Source organism: Aythya fuligula, chromosome 12, assembly GCF_009819795.1.
Source record: "Aythya fuligula isolate bAytFul2 chromosome 12, bAytFul2.pri, whole genome shotgun sequence".
Taxonomy (NCBI): domain Eukaryota; kingdom Metazoa; phylum Chordata; class Aves; order Anseriformes; family Anatidae; genus Aythya; species Aythya fuligula.
This window is the reverse complement of record NC_045570.1, coordinates 8880427-8899853: the sequence shown is the minus strand read 5'-3', so window position 1 is coordinate 8899853 and position 19427 is coordinate 8880427. Positions and strand designations below refer to the sequence as shown.

At 58.7% G+C, this 19427-nt stretch overlaps 1 protein-coding gene across 1 annotated transcript in view; it reads left to right on the top strand.

Moving 5' to 3' along the window:
* Positions 1 to 19427, top strand: part of VAC14 (VAC14 component of PIKFYVE complex) — a 45750-nt gene that overhangs the window by 12574 nt on the left and 13749 nt on the right. Inside the window, exons 11-14 of the mRNA XM_032195906.1 lie at positions 3911 to 4055; positions 4709 to 4774; positions 12116 to 12266; positions 18050 to 18182. Coding sequence (XP_032051797.1) covers positions 3911 to 4055; positions 4709 to 4774; positions 12116 to 12266; positions 18050 to 18182 — 495 coding nt within the window. The remainder of the gene's footprint in view (positions 1 to 3910; positions 4056 to 4708; positions 4775 to 12115; positions 12267 to 18049; positions 18183 to 19427) is intronic.

Here is a 19427-nt window from a genome sequence, read left to right as displayed (position 1 = left end):
GCCATCAGCTTCTGCAGAAGAGAAGCGGACCAGAGCCACGTTCCAGAGCTGCTGGAGCCTTTCCATGGCCTAGCTGATCCTGCCATCGCTAGTTTGAGCCCAGATCAGGAAGGGGAGGTCGAGTTGTGGCTCCTGGAGCGGAGTGCTGATTTCCTTCCTTCCATGTGAGCTGCTGAAAGAGACGACGCAGACAGCTGTCCTGCCCCGAGGGACCGAAATGGAAGGCATGTTTCAGGCTCCTGTAACCTCATCCATGTTTCAGTACAGGACTCGAGCAGTTTGAGGCCACTTCCCAGCCGTCCTGCTTGGCTGGCAGGCACTCAGCAGGGCTGGATACGCAGGAATTAAACAAGGGTGCCGGGATGATGATCCCACACCAAACCAGATAAGGGGCTGGGAGGCTCCGGAGGAGCCTTTGTGATCCTTGCCAATGCGGGGAAGAGTTTTTTTGGGTGATGCTCAGCAGCACAGCAAGTCTCAGGTTTTGCTGCCTCTGGTCTCTGCTCCCACAGTGGGATTGGGCTGCCTCCTTCCTGACCTGCCAGACCCAGCGACCTCGGGGCACTGCTCCAGGTTCCCACAGCCCACAATCACCATCTAATGTGCCTCTGCCTCTCAGGCAGGACTGACAGCTCCTGCAAGGCTGGAAACACGAGTCCCAGGCCGTGAGGACAGGCATCGAGGCCGTCTCCCCGAGGACAGCAGCAGCGTGGTCTGCGGTACATCCAGATGCCGTCCCTGCCCCCTGTCACCCCGCGGAAAGGGCAGGCTGCTGCCACGTGGCTGAGCTGTCCGCGGCCGCCTCTAGATCAGACGATTTTAGATAATGGTAGGTAGGGCTGAGCACAAAGCTGAAATTGCAGCTTTGGGCTCCAGCATGGCTTCGTGGGGAGGCTCCTCCTGGCCCGAGAGCCTCCTGATGCCGAGGGGAGCTGGGCTCTGCCTCGTGCTGGCCTTGGGCACCCTGCCCTAGCTTTTGTCACAGTGACCTGGGGCTGGCTGAGCAGGAGGAAGCCAGCAGCACGGACACGAGAGCGATGGAGAATGAGAAAGTGACAGCTTGTGGCACGGGGAGCGGGGAGGAACTATTTACCTCCTGGCCAGTGGCTCCGGCCGGTTCAGCAGCCCAGCTGCCAGCCCATATGGGACGTGCCCTTGTGACTTGGACCGCAATGAAAGAACCTGGGTATTTCCACCCTTGGCACTGCAGTTTGCTGAGCCCGCTTAAAGGCTAGAGCCTGGCCCGGACCTTAACCTTGTCTGAAAACGGGGTCAGGAAAGCAGCTGGGCCGGGCAGGGGGCCAGGAGGGAGATGACAGCTCAGAGCCTGGCAGTGAAAAGCAGCTGCCGAGGAGAGAGATGGCAGAAGATCCTGAAGAAAGTGAAGAGCTGAGAAAACAAGCTGATAAGGGAAATGGGGTGAAAACCATCCCCGTGGATTGAATGCGCTTGGAAAGAGAAAAGCGTGTGCGTGCTGGAGGATGCCTTCTGAGATGGGGAACGAGCTGACAGGACCGCTTGTAAAGGGGGGTCAGGTTCCCCAGCCACTGCTGGGAGGGGGAAAAATGCAAAAAAAAGGCTCCAATATCCAGAGGCGAGAGCCTGCTGCAGCTCCCACTGTTGCTAAATTCACCGTAAAACTGCTCGCTGCAGCACGAGAAGCAGGCGGGAGGCGCCAGGGCTGCGCCAGCCCTCCGGAGCAGCGGGGGAGAAAGTAGGGTAGTGGGTGAGATGGAAGCGATCGCATCCGACATCTGCCCTGGCACAGCTGTCGATGCTGGGAGCCCGCGTGGCGGCCCGAGCGGATCGCATTAAGGCAATGCCATTACCCTCGCTCCCAGGCGCCCGCTCGGGGCTGCCTGGGGATTAAGGAAAGCCAGGACGCACGGGCAAGCCCTGAGCCGGCTGCAGGAGCGCTTGCACTGCTTCCCTGGCGCCTTTCTCCCTGGAAATGCAGCAAAATCTGGTGCTGCTCCTGCGTGGAGGGGCAGCGTGCTGCTGTGCACGTGCCATGGCACTGGGGAGAGGGTTTTGATGAGCTCGTTTTGCACAAGCAGGTAGGAAATGGCCCCGTTGCGGTGCCGCCGCAAACCGCACAGCTCTGCATCCCCAGCCAGCATCACCCACCGCTCCGGCATCTTCCCGTGCAAACACCAGGCACGTTCCTCACATTACCCCCGAGATAACTCCCCTCCTGCGCAGGCAAAGGCGTGCTTTGGTGTGGAGATGTAATCAGGTCAAGGATTCGTGATGCTCTTTGGTCGGGAGCCTCGTGGCAGGTGGAGCGCAGGGGAGGGAGCGGAGTCTGCAGGGAAACAGGTTGGTGAGAGCAGCCTCCTGGGCGAGCTGCTGCTGATCCCAGAAGAGGTTTGGAGCAGAAATTAGGGGGCTGGGGCAGGGGGGAGAGGTGCAGGACCATTCACCGACACCTCTCCAGGGTCAGAGTGGCTTAAATCCACAGGGATGCTGCTCTTGGGGGGGATCCCCCTCTCCTGAGCTCCTCCTGGGCCCTCTAAGCAGCAGCAGCAGCCTGACTCCATCCCTCCTTCCTCTCTGCTCTGAATGTTTAGCCCTCGGCTGATGTTTGCAACATCAAAGCACAACTCCAGCCAGCTCACGAGGCAATTTGCGGGCCCGAGCATCTGTTACGTGACGCAGATGAAGCAGTCAGATACTTGCAGAGCTGTCAGGGGCTGCAGCCTCCTCATCCAGCCCTTATAACGCATGTCCTGGGGAGGATCAAATCCTATTAAGCCACACTTCTACTTGCAAATTATACCATGAAGAAGCCTGCCCTTTAGGATTTCTTATCAAACGTGATGCAGAGGAGCTCTGCACACCATAGAAAAACCTGCAGGAGCTTGGCCCAGCCTTGAATAATTCAGTGGCTCGGCTAGGAGAGGAGTGACTTGGCTCTGGCTCTTCGGTGCAGCTGCTCTTGGAGGTCTGCTTCACCCCTCGCTCCTCGGCCCAGTCCATGGCAAGCACAGAAGGGACAAAAAAATGCTGTAGCATCGCTTCTCCTGCTTTGGGGTCTCCTGGCTGTGCCAGACATGGGTCCTGTTTTGGGAGAAGCTGGAACGTGCTTCACCACAGTAAAAGCTGAGGGTCTGGAGGCCACTGGTGTTATAAAGGAGGCAGTGTCCTCATGAACCAAGGAGTTGCTCACTTTTGTCCCTGGATGATGAGTTGTCTTTAGCTTTCCTCTTGGCAGTGGCTTTTGGGAGCCACCATGGTGTCCTCGGGGTGGCCTTGTGGCAGAGCTGCCCCCCAAAACCACTGGGGACCTCCTGCAGCCCTCAGTTGGGTCATGGGGCTGAATGCCCTCCCTTGGTGGAGTGAGTGGCCCCATCTGGCCACGTCCGAGGACATTGGGGTGGTGTTCTCTGGAGACGTCTGAACCCATAAAACTTGGGTTGTGAATGTTTCATGTATCTTTAATCCCTGAACCCCAAACCTGGTGACTGCCATATGGACCAGCATCTCCACACAGCCGTGGCGCTGGGTTCAGGAAGGAAGGGGAAGGCTGGAGCAGCCAGGCCGGAGCTACCTGGGTGTTGTTGGTTTTGTTCAGTTCTCTCCCCGGGCTGAATTTACACCTATGTGCAGCACGAGCCTGGCCTGTGTTGGTGGGACCCTGAAAGCCCTGAGCTTACTTCCAGGTTCCTGTAGCTCCTGAAGATACGAGCACAGTTCTTGGGCAGCCCTGAGCAGATCTGGATGTACCAAATAAGAAATGTGGGCGGCAGGACTGCACGGGGCTGGATCGGGCCCAGGGGGTGGTTTGGATGTTTTAGGGTTTGGGCTGAGATGTTTGATCCAGCCTGTGGTGTGCTATGAACCTCCTCGTCGTGGGAGGAGTGAGGTGGGCACCACAGCGCTGAACCCAGCCACTTTCTTTTCTGTGCAGCTCTGAAAGGATCCAGGTGACCCTGAACCTCGATGGCATCGTTCAGGTGCTGGACTGCCACCTTCACGACACCTCCATTGGGATGATGACCAGGATTGCGGTCCTGAAATGGCTCTACCACCTCTACATCAAGACTCCTCGGAAGGTAGGTGTAGGACTCAGCACCTGAGCCTCTAACTTCCTCGGTGGGGCTGAGGTTGTCAGCTCCCAGCTGCTCCTCGACTGGTACTTGGGTGGGAAAGGGGCACCCGGGCTTTGGTCTTTGTTCTTTGATCCGGTGGGATCGGGGTCTGGAGCAGCTGGAGGTGCTGCAGGAGGGCAGAGCCACGCTGACTTGGGGTTGGGCAGGGCATTGTCAGAAGGTTAGGAAAAAAACTGGGGGCTGTTGGCAATAAACCCCCAGGTTGAAGTTGGTCAGTGGGGCTTAACTATGGGTAGCAGTGCAGGAAAAGAGTTGGATGCTTGGTTTAGGGACAGTCGTGGTGACGTGATCGTGGGCCTTTGCAGCATGGTACAGCTGTGCTGTGCTGCCCCAGAAGCAGATCTGTCTGCAGAGGTACCCCAATTTCTATCTTCAAATTGCCTTTAATTATCTTGATAGCTTTGTAACCAAATGTCTGCCTGCATTTTTCATGAAGGCTTCAGCTGCTACTAGCCCAGTAGCTTTAGGGAGATGCTTGCAGGTAGGATGGAAAATGCTGGTGAAGCTTTCAGCAGCATCCCCAGAGATGCAAGGGGTCCGTTGGTGGGTGACAATGGGGCCTGTGGGACTGATGGTGTTCACCTCTCTGGTTCTAGATGTTCCGGCACACCGACAGCCTCTTCCCCATACTGCTGCGGACCCTCTCGGACGAGTCGGATGAGGTAGGTGCTGCAGCTGCTGGAAGTGCAGTGCTTCCAGTCTAACTGGAAGCTCCCCGTCCCCACTTCCAGCCAAGTTTTGGAGCAGCTTTGCCTGGTTTGGTTGGGTTGAACCTGGGAATTTCATGAGGCTTGGCCAGCGCTGACACCAGGGAGTTCAGCCCTGGTGGCCAGACCTGGAGCCCGCAGGTAACAGGCTGCACCCTTGCCAAGCTGAGAGTCCTGTTAGGCTGGTGTCGTTCATACCTTTTGACTGTGTGAGGCTTCCTTTCCACCTCCGAGAGCTGGTCACTCCTAAAAATCCTTTCTGCCTGCCTGGGAAGGCTCAAGGCTCTGGGATTCAAGCGCCAGAGGTGATGTCTTACCCTGGTGCCATGCGTGGGGCTGGGTGAGTGGGAATTCAGACACCTCCTGACAGCAGCATGCAGATGGGGATTTTTTCCACCAGATGCCTTAAAAACTTAGCTGAGACCTGGCAAAGCAGTTAAGCAGTGCCCACCGCTGGCAGGGCCCCATCAGCCGTGCCTGGTAGAGCTGCCCCTGTGGTGCGACCGCCACGCTGCCCCATGCTCAGGGGGCAGTCTCCTGCCTTTAGCCCCTTCCCGCATCCCCAGGCTCAGAATTCAGACACTACCTCATCTCATCGTCTGTGTCAACATGCCTTTGAGACACCCTCTGAGCAACCACGCCGGGCCCAGCCCGTGCAGCAACAGCACGCCAGGGCCTGGAGCGGAGCTGCGGGGTAGGCCCAGACCCGCAGCGTTTTCCCTTTTCCCAGCAGGTCGAGCTTTATTCCTCTGTGCTACACGGGATATTTGCCCCCACATGGGATATTTTCCCGGCAGGTTAAGCTTTATTCCCGGTGCATGGACCCATGTGATGCCAGCCTGCTGCCTCACTGCTCCCAGGCACCCGCCGCAGCAGGAGGCAGGGACGGTGCCCCCGCCAGGACTGGGGCGCTGCGTTCACACCGCGGCTCCTGGGGAGGACACAAAACGTGCCCAACTGTCCACCCTTTGTAAATCCTGACTGTCCCCTCTTTGTAAACCCCAGTGCAAAGAGCGGAGTGGGTTTTTAACTCTGGTGGTGTTTTTTGAAGTCGTTAAAGCTAAGGGGAAACGTCTGTCCATGCTGCTCTCTGCCCCAAGCCCATGCTGTAGGGGTGAGCTTTCAGGCCCGCTGGCTGGCTGTTAGACCCGTAGCAGCAGCAGGATGGCTCAGGAGAGAGACAAACAAATATTTGGCTCACTCCTCGCTGTCCCTGCTCTGCCCTGGCTCTCCAAGCCCCCTGCCTGCTCCTCGGCTTCCCGGTGCCATGCTTTCCACCTCCAGGTTGCTCCCTTCCTGAGACGCTGTGCCTCTTCTCCCGTTTCCTTCTCTTTCTTCCTCACTCCTTTTTTTGTTTCATTTTCCATTCTGGTCTTCACAATACCAGCATCTTTCTCTTTTTCCCCCCCCTCTCTGCCACACTCTAGAGCATTCCTGGTGCCTGTGTGGGGTACCGGTGGCTTCGGGCCACGGCTGGTCAGGCACCGGTGGCGCTTCCCCTGCTGCTGGCCCGGGTTTAGATGCAGCTTGCACAAAGCTGCCGGCAGCCCTTGAAGCCTCTCAGGCCAGATCTTCCTCATGGAATAAAAATCACACGCTCCCTGCTTGGGATTACACGCTCAGGGCATCAAACCCCAACGCCAGAATAAATCCCTGGTGCGAGGGGGTGTTAAGAGAGGAGGGAAGGGAATGAGCAAGCGAGGGAATGACTTGCACTTGCAAAGGCAAGCGGCTGCCTGGCCATTTTCCATACCCTGCTGCTTACGATGCAAACCTTTCCAAAAGAGTCCCCAAGCACACATCTGCCTTTGCAGTGCTCCAGAAAGCCTGCATCTTGCAGATAGTCTCTCCGGCTTGGCAGGAGACTGCAGTGAGTCATGTTGCAATTACACTGCTTATTAATATTTGAAAAAAGCAGTGAAGAAAGGACCCCGGTGATGCATTTCCTCCATGTGACATAACTGGGAATGGCTCAAAAGTAATTTTAAGCTGATTTATTTAATCCTGTCTTCTATTTATTTAAATGTTTGGGGGGGATTTTTTTGAAGGAAATCCATAGACAAGTCAATCCATTAAATATCACTGCTCAGCTGGCTCCCAGCCACGTTTGCTGCTCTCTGCAGAGGAAATAGAAATGACCAAAATAGTAGGGGGGGGGGTTCAAGCCAAGCATTTTTGGGAACGATGAGGGCAAATTGAGATAGCTAACCTGGAATGTCAGCCCCTGCTAGAAAAGGGGGTGCGGGGTGCTCTTTAAGCCACGTTAGTCCTGCTCGAGGGCACTGCGTGGTGTTCCTACACACATTCACGGTGCCCTGGGGCAGATTGGGATCCCCAAAAGCTCTCAGCTAATGGGCTGGGGATGGCCAGGTTAGCACGGGGACTGTGTTCAGGCACCTTGCCGTTAAGTCTGGTCTTGCTGAGCTGCTCTGAGTCTCTCCACGCGCTCGCCATAAATAATCGAGGAGGAATTTGGGCTGGATGGGGCTGAATCTGCGCCCTTTAAGTTGTCACGTATGTTTTTCATGTTCGAGCAGCACAAGGTGTTGCGCCACCTCCACCACGCTGAGCAGGGGCCAGCATCTCATGATGCATCTGTGGCGTCCTGAGTCATCTCCGCCTTCCCTCCTCTTCCCGGCCGTTCCCAGTTCCCCAGCGCCAGTGGAGAAACAGCCAAGAGACCTCGTTAAGATTCCCAAATGCAGCGCAGCAGCAGCACAAAGGAGCTGGAGCGAAGCTGAAGCAAGCAATTCCCTTTGATACGTAGATGAGTCGGGATGCGAGACTCCTGGCTGTCAGGTTTTGGGTTGCTGCACTGCGTCGCCCTGCGCTGGCTCCATGCTTCCCTGCCCCGCGTTTCTCTGCGTGTCAAAGCTGGTTTGGGGCTCGGTTTTGAAAAGCACTGGTTAAAATTCGATGTGGTTAAAACACCCTAATGGTTCCGGGATAACAGGTTTGTGGTGAGCACGGCGTTTTCTGCACAAGCTGCTCCTTTCGTCTGTGCGGGTCTCGCAGCCCCGACTCCTGCTAGCGAGGGGCTGAAGGGCCAGTGGTGAAGAAAGCGAGAAGTCAGAGCCCAGGTGCCTTTGGGCAGAGGCTTTTCCATGCTCAGGTTAAAAGCACGGTTGCTGCTGGCCGTGGCTGAAGGCAAGCCGTGCTCTGCAGGTTTTTGCCCTCTGCAAGCTCCTCTTGCAGCGGTGGTTTCCAGGTCGGCTGCTCGGCCGTGCCCGGGGGAACACAGCAGGGGATTTCTGAGAAAAACCTGCACCGGTGGCACTGCTTGTTTTCTAGGTTTGTCCTGCTTTCCTTTCTCCAGCTGCAAATGGGAGCTGTTTATTTACATCCTCCTGTTTGCTTATCTGCTGCTATCAGCCTCACTGGGGGCTGGAGGCTGTGCTGGGACCTTTGTCTGACTCACGTGAGCATGACGCATGAGGAGGAGCTGGGGTCTGATCTGAGGCAGGATAAAGTCCAGCTCCCTCTGTGCTCTGCTGACACGAAAACCCACCGGTGTTCATGCAGCGGGAACACCAGGCTCTAAATGCAGCAAGAAGATCCCAGCCATGCCCTAGCTTGCACCTTGCAGTTGTGTCTCCTGGAGCATCCCGAGCTGGGCCATCACCTTCTAAGTCCCTGCAAACCTCTCCCCTTGTGCCCAATTCCCCGTGAATGAGGCCGAACAAAAGCTTGTGCCAAAGCTGTCTGAGCATGGTGTGGTTCCAGTTGTGCTCCGCTGGGTTTAGCTCCGTCGTGCTCCTGCTCCTAGAGTTTAATCCCCTGCGCAAAGCAGCGAGCTGAAAGGGGGCGAGCACACCAGGAGGAGAGCACTGACACGCCTGTGCCTGGCTTTTTGATGTCTTTTTGGTGGTAAATATTTTCCAGAGGGAGACTCGAGGCGACTGGATACCGGGGCAGGGAGGTTACCCGTCCTCGGGAGAAGTTACGCTTCAGGGTGCGCTTTAATGGCAGGGTATACAGAGAGGGGGATAATTTAAGTTGGGTCATGGAAAATGCGGTCAGCCCAGCCTCGGGTCTGTGCAAGCAGCCCAAAAACAGCACCCGTTGTGCCTTTGGCAGGCATTCAGCCCCCCAGGGGCACCGGCAGCTCCCTCCCACCAGCCTGCATCCCTCTCTGCATCCTTCACGGTGCTGCAGTGCACAACGAACCCAGCTCGGTGGCACCAGGCTCCCCGCACCCCAATTAAACACCTCCAACGAGGTGCTCAGGGCTGGGGCAGCTCAGCAGAGTGCCGTGCATCTTCCCCGGGGGGCTGATTGCTTCTCCCTTCTTGCGGACAGCGTGCCCCAGGCCTGCCCTTGCACCCCAGGATGGGTGCAGACGGGGGATCTGTGAGAGCAGCAGGGAGGACGCGGAGTTCTCAGGTCTCTGGCGTGGTTTTGGCTGGCCGTGGCCGTGTTACCAACCAGCTCCCCCACCTGCTGTTTGTGAAGGTGTGTTCACACGTCCTGGGATGATTTGCCCCGGGCAGAAGCCTCTTTCCCCTGTTCTAGCTTCTGTAAATGCCCCGGAGGTGCGAGGAGCAGCGCCGCAGAGGGGAGGAGAAGCCCCGGCCACGCTGCTCCCATCCCCTCCCAGCAGCAGGCTGAAATCTGGCGGCTGGAAGGGAAAAAAAAAAAAAACCCTTGGCAGGATCAGAGGATAGAAGTTGCTGTGCTGGGGACCTGAAAAGAGGCCCGGTTAAATTGGTGTGGGAAGATTAATGGTGGTTTTTTTCTTCTTTTTTTTGTTTTTAAAGCCGGCGGAGGGGGGGACGTGAGTTTGCTTTTCACACCGTGCACGCCTGGGGCCCAGCCAGCCGTGCTGCTCGCTGCTCTTGGCTCTGGGATGGCGCTCCCGTGCTTTCCTCCCCTCCCCAGTAACATCTGCAGGGTTTGGAAGGAGAAAAAACCACCTAGACAAACTCAGCAAAGCCTTCAGAGCGCCTTGTGGAGCCCCAAACCCGTGCCGAGCAGAGGGTGGGATGGCTGCTGAGGGGTGCGGGCGCATTTTGGCCAGAGGCAGAGCCCCAGCAGGGACACCAAGGGGACACTTGGCACGTGGGAAGGCACCTGAGGGGAGCGCAGGAGGGGTGTCCATCCATCTGTCCCTCTGCAAGGCTGGGCGTGAGATGGCAGAGCCGGACCAGGTGCAATTCAAGCAGAAGGAGAGGTGAATTAACCCAACCTGGATCCGGGGAGACATGCAGGGGGCTCGTGGCGTGCACCTCACACAGCCCCCAGGGAGGGGAAGGGTCTCCCATCCTCGCTGCAGGGCTGCTTCACCTCCCTCTTCCCTAAAACCCCCGGGGATCCAGCACTTGGCCCCAGGGCGAGCCCAGCCTTGGGCATCCTCGCGCCCTGTCCGGGGAGCTGGAGATGGCCCCGGCCCCTTCCTTGGATGGTCCCGGGGACTGGACCCGATGATCCCAGGGACGGGGACCCGCTGGCACAGCCGTCCCGTTGCCATGGCACTCGCAGCCCCTGCAGGATGCCGCTCTCTTGCAGCCTCCTCGTGCACAAAGCTGGGTCTCAGCTCGGCGCGGGGATGTGCGGCGCATACCAAGCGCTGCTGGCTCGGCTCCGGCCGCGGCCGGGAAGCCTCTGCAGCACGCGGGGCGGAGGCCGGGCCTCCCTGCCTCTTTCCCACGGCTGGAAAACCCCCCAGGCCTTCGCCTCTGCCCGCTCTTCCTCTTCCTCCGGGGCCTCCCGCACCCGTCCCTCCCGGCTCTTCTTTCCTACGGGTTTTTGCGATGGTTTCTCCTTACGGGGTTTCTCCTCCTTCCCCATCCACGCTGCAGCGACGCGTGTGTTTGCCCACCCTACAGAAAATGCCCTAAATTTGGGGGCTGTGACCAGGACGGGGCTGCGGGTGACGCGATGCCCGTGCCGTTTTGCAGCTCTCCAGCTGGTTTTTGCCACCACCCCACTCCCGACGCTGCAGGGCCCCGGCGGTAAGCCAAAACCTTTGGGTCCTTGCTGCTTTTAGCCAAAGGCAACGAGAAGCCTCCAGGGCTGTTATTTACCCAGCTCGGTGCCTCCCCCTGAGCAGCACCCGCTGGCAACCAGGTCCCCCCGTGACGGCACCGCGGAGGCACCGTGGGCTGAGCTGCGCTCTCCTGGCCCCCAGGGACGGTTCCTCGGTGCCAAAGCTGCTGGTGGTGGTTGTTCTCCTCCCTGGGGTGGCTGCAGGCTGGGATTTGGTGGTGTTTGTGCTCCTGAGATCCTCCCAGGCGTGTTGGAGCCGGGTGGTTAGCGGCTTTCCAAGGCTGGCTCTGCATCCCCAAGCTGAGGAGGGTCAGGATGTGACCCAGGGGTACCGGAGGAGCTGATGGGGCAGCAAGGTGCTCGTTTAGGTGCTCTGAATGCCAGCTATGGAGCAGCTCTCCCTGCTCCTCTCCCCCTTTCCATGTCCTCCAAAGCCTGAGCACCAGGCTGTAAGGCTGTGGGGGCTTAAACCTCAGCGTAAAATTGACTGTAATTGCAAAAGAAAATCACTTAGGATATTTATGCCATATAGAAAGCCAGGAGCACCTGCCTCTCGCATTATCAGGGTCCCTTTTCATATGCTGCACATTATAAAAATACATATTGTTGTTTTTTTTTTGTAGTGGGGTGAGGGTTTTCTTGGTGGCTCTGAAGCTAAAGCTTGCAGCTCCACAAAAAGACGCCCAGGGGCTCGTGAGAGCACGTGGAAAGCCCCCGGGGCTGTGCTGGGTGCGGAGGGCTCCGAGGTGGCAGGCAGCCCTTTTGGGCAGCCTTGCTGCTCCGCTCAGCCCTGGCACGTCAGGGAGGAGCGATGAGGCACCTAGACCCAAGGACATTTGGATGAAGAGGGCCCCAAAATAGCTCGAGACATGAGAAGAGCTGGGGAAAAAAAAAAAAAAAAAAAAAAAAAAAAAAAAAGAGAACCTGTAATAATTCCTCCAGAAGCTCTATATATAGTCAGCGAGGGCTGACCTGGCTGGGGGAGGAAGGAACTGCTGTGGGGTGCAGGGAGCTGGGGCTGCACTCGGGGCAAACCCCGAAATGGGGAGAGGGGGAAGCAAACCCCACTCCCGACTGAACGGGGCTTAATTTCCCGTGCTGCCCTGGGACTTGTGGAATAAAAGCTGCTGGGCTTGTCCCCGTTTTCCTGCCCCAGCTCCTCTGCAACCAGTTGAAAATCCTACTTCGGGCCCCACAGCCAGCCCTGTTTTCCCTGCGTCTTGGGATTTGGCGCTCACCCTCCCACCTCCCCACAGCCCCTCTCCTCGTGCCATCGTCCCCGCTCACCCAGCGCTCTCCCTCTCCCTGCAGGTCATCCTGAAGGACCTCGAGGTGCTGGCCGAGATCGCCTCTTCCCCAGCGGGGCAGACCGAGGGGCACGGCCCCTCCGAGACCCCTGACCCACGCCCCGGCCAGGTGGAGCTGCACATCCCCGGCAGAAACAGCCAGCTGAGCGCCTCGGGTAAGTGCCCTCCGCTGCTTCTTGCTGCCTTCGGAGCTGAATCACAAAGCCAAGCCGCTTGGTGCTAGGTGGCACCCGTCTCAGACCTCCTCAGGTGGAAGGGAAGGCTGCTTGTGGGCTAAAAAATCAGTATATCAGCTCCCACCCCGCATCGCTGGGGGATTTGCTGTCTGTATTTCGTTGCTCTTCCTTCTGGCTCATCTTCTGGGGAATTGGCCACGGTTAGCAGCAAGATGCTGCAGAGGTTGGTGTTGGGGGATGTTGCTGTTGCCCCCTTTTTTTATGGGACCTTCGTTGGCAGCCTCTTTTCTGCCCACAGAAGCCCTCAGAGCCCTAAACGTGGCTCGGGACGGGCTGTTGGCTGCCACCCGAGGTGCCCAAAACGCAGCGCCGCGGAGGGCTCAGCCCGTGCCCGTGGCACAGCGCCTCGCCTGCTCGTGGCTGCGTGTGCTGAATGTGAACCACGGCGTCGCCCCGAGCCCTCAGAGAGATGAAAAAGGACAGTCCTATTGTTTGGGGACTTGGGAGGGGAAAAAAAAAGCCTTCCATTAATCATCCCAGCACATCAGGCTTTTTTTTTTTTTTTTTTTTTTTCCACCTTCCCCTGTCTGTGGCTCATCCTCTGCAGTTGCTTGGCTGCCCCTTCTCCTCTGCTGCTATCGAGGAGCCTCCCGGTTGCGCTCCCTGAGCCAGGTCGTCCCGGCCAAAGACACATTTCATGTCAGCTCGGGATTGTAAACCACGAGCAGAGCCAAGGCTGCCTCTCCTGCGCAGCACGCAGCCGCCGCGCCTCGCAAAATCACCGCCGGAGCCTCGCTCCTGCTCCCGGGGCTGAGTTTCCTCCGAAGAGCACAAATAATTCCCCCCTCCCTGGGCCTGGAAAGGTCTGCAGCAGGAGCCAGCCCGGGGTTTGAGGTTCCCTGAGCAGTTTGGGTTTTGCAGAGCTACCTGTCTCGGATGTGTGGGGTGGAGGGGGGTTGCTGGAAGCCCGCTGAGCTCCGCGGGTGCCGGCGATGCGCCGGTGTCCCCAGCGAGGCTGCGTGGGTGGAGCAGCGCCCGCGGCGTTGGCCAAGCTGCCGAGGAGCTGCAGCTCAGCTCTTCGCTGATGGCTCTTGCCTGAGGTTTCCTTCCTTGTGGATTATCTAAAAATAGCAGGCTGGATGGCGCGCATCCCAGCGGCTGCCGTGGCCCCTCGTAGCTCTCGGGAGGAGCAGCCTGGCTCCAGCTATCGCAGCGTGGCGTGGGGAAGAGCTGGGCTTCGCAGGGCCTCGTGCAGGGCTCTGGTTGTCCCAGCGTGGCTGTGGTGACTGCAAAGACTCCTTTTTTTGTAGTTTGTTTTTTTTTTTTGGGGTGGGAGCACGGCTGATAGCACCCCCCTGGTCTGCGTGATGCTGCGGTGACGGCGCTCCATGTGAACCCAACCTCTGCCCCGCACACCAGGCGTGGGCGAGCGCCCAGGCACCGCGTGTGCACCCCGAGGGAACTGGATTTGGACCGGGTGTGCACCCCGAGGTGCTGCGTGACCCCACAGCAGCAGGACCTGGGTTTGGACCAGGGTGCAGGGCAGCAATCCCTGCACACAGCTCCCCGGGCGGTTCTGCACCACGCTTTGCTTGCGTGGCGGTGTCTCGAGGGCAGGATGCTCTCTCGCTGCGCTCCTCCCTGGGGTTAAACCCACCTCCTTCATCTCCTTCAGAGGCGAGATCTTCACTGGGAGGGGAGCTGCACGGGCTGGGTAATCTCAGATCCCCTCCTCTCCCACACCTGAGCCCCATTTGAGTGTGCAGCTTCACAGGTACCCTCCATCTCCGCAGGTGCTCTCCGTCTCTACCTCAATCTCTGCCCCCCAAGGCGAGCAGCGAGGGCAGCAGGGGAGGCAGAGGGGGCCCGTGCCACGCTGCGGGCTTCCCCCGCTTCCTCTCTCACCCTTTCTTCCCCCGGGATGTGTTTATGCAGTTGTTTCCCTGCCATTCAGCTCGGTTTCCTTCAGATGCTCGTTGATTAGCCAGGAAAGCCGTGTCCCACTTCCGCAGCCCGTTCCCAGCTCGGGTTTTTATTTAGCTGCTTTGTTCTCTGCTTACATAAGGTCGGCTGCCCTCCGACGGCTCCCCCCCGGCCACAATGAGCCGGGGCAGGGCGAGAAGCGCCGTGCGTGGGACCCTCAGCATCCCTCCTCCAGCACCACGGGGAGGACGAGCTGCCCCGCCAGCTCCACGCGAGCGTGGCAGGGCGCTGGCCTCAGCTGTCACCTCGTCACCTTCTGCCTGGGGACATAGCAGGGAGGACCAGGAGGAAACCTGCACGTTTCTTTGCTGCAATGTGTCGTGGTTTATGCCCCAAACGTGTCGGGGCATCCCCGTGCCCTCGGCCTGGAGGTGGTCCCCGGGGAGCCGAAGCGCTCCCTTTGCCTCGGCTGCCCCCCGTGTAACCCGCAGAGCTGCAGGGGGGTTGGAAATGTTGGTCCCCGAGCTCCTGGGGGTCCCTGAGGCAGCAAAGGAAAGCCGGCCCCTTGGCTGAGGCGTGCCAAAATGGCATTTTCCAGCAAAGCTTTGAGCAGGTCTGCGATTTTGAGTCGAAAGCATCCACAGCACACGGTGGGCTCTGGAGCAGCGCCGGCGTCTGGCACGCTCCCGGGGCTGTGCCGTGTGCCTCACCTCTCCCCGCGGAGCTGCCAGCCCTCCGTGTCCCCATCCCCTTCCCTCCCACACGACCCTGATGGGGCCTCAGCCCGCGGGGTGCCAGGCTGAGCCTCTGTCTGATGCTCTGACATCCCAGAAATCGCAAGCCCAGGGCCCTTTGGCCAGGCAGGGAGCAGAGCAGCCTCCGTGTGCCTGGGCATCCACGCGGGGAGCAGGCAGAGCGCAGCCCGGTGCTGTTGGTGAGTTCATTTCCTCAGCAGCATCCCAGGCCCTGTGGTTTGTGAGAGCCCAGCTGAGCTGCCGACACGTTCGTGTCTGTTTCCAGCTATTGGGTTTCGGTGGGAGAGTTTGCCTTTTTTTTTTTTTTATATATACATTTTTTTTTATTATTTTTTTCTTAACAGCTCTATTTTTATCCCGCTCCGCGAGGCTTCGCTGCGCCGTGTTTGCGAAAGCTCAAATTCAAAACATCCTGGGGAAGGCTGCCGGGGGGAGATGTGGTGCAGATTCCCACGTCTCCACACGGGGTTTCGCTGGGCTCCATCCTCCAGCGCCGCCTCCCACGCCGCCGGGGCCCGCAGCTCGCCCTGGCCACGCACGGAGGACCGAGGGGAGGCGTGAGGCCCTGGGGCTGGAGGGATGCTTGGGCAGGGCAGGGCGCTGAGTGTCTGGCTGCTGGGAGCAAAACCTCCTTCCGGACCTTCGTGAGCAAGGAAGCAGCCTTAAAAACAGCCCTAAATCACCTCTTTTTGGTGATGGAGGCGCAGCATCCACCCTGCGGCGCTCGGCACGCTGACCCCGTGCGCTCCTCTCCCTGCCAGCAGCTCTCAGCTCAGCCACCTCCTGTATCCCAGCTCCAGTTGGTGCTGAGATGGCTCCAATTATGGGTTAAAGTAAATCATTTTAGCTAAACCGCCACCAATGCCCTCGTGGGTAGCTGTTAAACAGCTTACCCGGATTTAGCCTGCTTCAGAAAGGAATCAATTCTGGTCAAATCGCGTTTAAATTCGGTTTAAATGGAGCCAAGCAAGCCTGCGCCGGTTTTAATTAGGACCAGTTTGAAAGTAATCATGGAAAATTAGCAAAACTTGTGTTCTCTGCTATGGTGAAATTCGGTGCTCGGTGGCCAAAGAAGGAAAATGTGAGTCAGCGCCCGCGTCCTCTCCCGGTGCAGTCTGGGGACACTTCACCCGCCGAAGGTTTCGAGACAGCTCCGGCCGTCAGGCAGCCAGACGGCCCGAATGTTCCCGGCTGCCATGCAATATATATTTATAAGGGCCTTAATATAGGTTCCTAATTGCCTGTCTCTCTTGATTTATAACGCGGCCCCATGAGCGATGGCAGCGTACCGGCGGCGCGAACCGCGGCGAGCGCTCGCAGCCGCCCCGGCTCTGCGCGGCTTTTTCTGCCCCAGCCAGCATCCGGCGACCCCAAAAGCCAGAAGGATCGCGTGGCCCTGCTTACACCATCCGTATTCGTGCTGAAAACCAAGATCCAGCCAGCTTTTGCCCTTCTGCTCCCCTCGTGTCCCATGGGAAAGGACGAGCTGGGGGGCTGCCGCGTGGTGCGCTCGCAGCCGATCTGGCAGGTGGCGGATCCGCGATGCCTCGCGCCAGGGGAAGGGGGAGAGGTGCGAGCTCCAATTAATTAAGCCGCAGTTTTCTTAACACTTCTCCCCGCCTGTCTCTCGTGCCGTGAGGAGCTGCTCCTGCTGCCGTGCTGAGCCAGACCCCGCTGTGCAGCACCGTGAGCTGCAGGGCCACCCGCTGAGCAAGGCTGCTCCGGCACCGCGCTGCTCCAAAACGCAGGGCGAGCGGTGCTGAAACCTTCCCCAGGGATACCCACAGCTGCCTGGGGGCTGGCAGGAGGAAAGCCCAGCCTGGGGGAGGAAGGAGGCTGTGCCAGCTGTGTGTGCCTGCTCAAATCTGGGCTCTGTGCTCCTAAAACCACCATCGGGAGCTGGTAGGGGTGGAGGCGTGATGCGCATCCCGCCTGGCCTGAGCAGCTCTGGGTCAGATGGCTTGGTGCTGCTGACAAAACAGGCCAAAAAAAAAACACTTCTCCAGCTTTGAAAGACAGTTTCCACCAGCTCTTCACCTCTCCTCCCACCCTGCACCCCAAAAAGAAGAACAACTCGTGCTTTGGTCCCCTCGGACCTGCTGCTGGGAAGGTGCTGGGCTGAGCCCCTCGCTGCCTCCCCATGCCCCTGCCACTGGGCAGGGGAAATCAGGCCGGGGACTCTTCCATCAGCCCGGGCTTTGGCTGGTTGATTGCGTTTTTAATTGGCCGCTCTGTGCTCTGCTGCGTCTTGACAGAAGCAGACAGCACACATAAATCAAACCCTGCACGTTGCCGTGCGATCTGGTGGGAGACTGAACGCTGACCGTGCTGGGGACGCTGCGGGACCCGTCCCAGCCATCCCGCACGGGGAGCTAGGGGAGATCCCCCCCTTGTTGCGAGCTCGCCTTTAAACACCCTCTCCAAACATTTGCTCTGAGCACTGCCCTGCAGAACAAACCATCCCTGCTGAAGTTGCACGGTGGGAAAGGCAATCTGTATCTGCCTGCGCTTCAAGCCCTGAAATGCTGTATTTTTCTAACTCCCTGTGCGTACCCTGAGCTAGGAAATGCCTTTTCTCACCCCTCCCTGCCGCCTACTAGGCTGTGAGTGGTTCCCCAGCCGTGGGGTGCTGGCTGCTGGCTCTGCCCACCACCACGGGTGCTGCCCCGAAGCGTCCATGCAGGCTGGTGGCACCTCGGGGTGCTTTGCGAGGGGGCCCAGCAGCACCTGCAGACGGGTGGCCCCTTTATGCATGGTCTTGGGCACCCCTTCTCGTCCCAGCTACTAAAATTGGTGGCTCTGGGACGGTCTCCCAAAAAGACCGTTTCATCCTCGTGCCCTTCTCCGAGGGCTGGGAGCACCACGAGGTGCTTTCCCCTGGAATGGAGAGGGCTGGGGCAGGGCTGGTGCTGCTGGGCTGAGCAGGCACAGTTACACCAGGCTTGGAAATCTCATTTTGGTGCCCCTACCCTTCCCCACCAAGTCCTGTGACTGTGTTTTGGGTGTCTGCTCTCTGACTGAGACTGTTTTAGCCAAAATAACCCAGCTGCTCTAATTTCCTCTCCCCTTCGCCCGCCTCCCCAGGTACGAAAGGCTTGGAGTGCTCTCCCTCCACCCCCACCATGAACTCCTACTTCTACAAGTTCATGATCAACCTGCTCAAGCGCTTCAGCAGCGAACGGAAACTCCTGGAGACGCGAGGAGCCTTCATCATCAGGTCAGAGCCCACCTCGTGGCCAGGGTGGGCTGGGAGGAAGGGTTCGGTGCCGGGCTCCCTCACATCACCAGGAGCCGGAGCCCTTTTCGGCAGCCTCCCTGGCTAGCTGGCAGCCGAGGCCGGGCTTTCCAGAGCAAACCAACTCGCCTCTCGCGTGTCGAGGCACCGTAATTTCTGCTCCCAGCCCCCAAGGCAAAGTATCTCCGTGTTACACGGCGTTGTCGGGTTCTGGTTGGGAAACGAGCGGGCCAGCTGGAGCACGAAGGCCGTGCTTGCTCAGGGTGCCAAGTCGAGCCAATTCTTCCACCTGGCTCAGCGTGGCTTCACGGGGCGCACGATGCTCGCCCCACAAGGAGCTTGCTCTGCAGGAGCCACGTATTTAGGCTGCAAACATTGGCAGGTTCTGTATTCGCTTCAGGAGCTGCGATCAGGCAGCAGAGGCAGGGAAAACGAGCGCTGCAGCAGCTGGCAGAGCGGCGGCGTCTTTAATGCAATGAAATCTGGGGCAAGGGACGCAAATTCCTCGGCTCGCTCAGCAATAATGGGCTTAGTGGTCAAGGCAGGGCTGAAAAATCAGCGAGGAGGGGGCAGGACTCGGCGTTTTCCTCCCTGGATTTCCGTGGAGCTCTCCCAGTGCCCCGAGGGCACCGAGTGCCCTGCACCACGGGGCTGCAGCGCCAGGACTGGGGAGGTTTCTCCCCACCCACCTTAAAGCCTTGTGCCTTATCCCAAATACCCCGTGAGAAGCTGTTTCTCCCCCCAAAAATCCAGCTGAGCATATGGTTTTTTGCTCTAGACGGGAGTCTGGAAATGTTGCATTTAACCACACGGGGATCTAAGAATAGGGCAGGGAAAATATCCCGCTCGTAGCAGTCCTCTCAGCGCCTGCTGGGAGCGAGCAGGGCAGGGGAGGGGGCCCGACTGCTCATTAAACCAGCAGGGTAATTAGAGGGGCTCTGAGCAGCAATGGGGAGCCTGTGCGGGGTCACACTCAAATGCTCTCCCATCCGCTGCCACCTCCAATTTTTCCCTCCAGCTCCCCGACAGCCAGCGGGGCAGCTCCAGCCGCTGCTTTTTGCTGCGGCTCACGCCCTGGGCTCCAGATGTGCAAAAAAAATCCCCATCAGTGCAAAAAAAAAAGAAAAAACAACCCAAAAAAACAACGGCAAAAGCTCCTATCCTTTGTTATCCCTTGTCAAACGGCCTGGTGGCTCACGGGGGAGAGATCCGAGGGGGTTGGAGCCA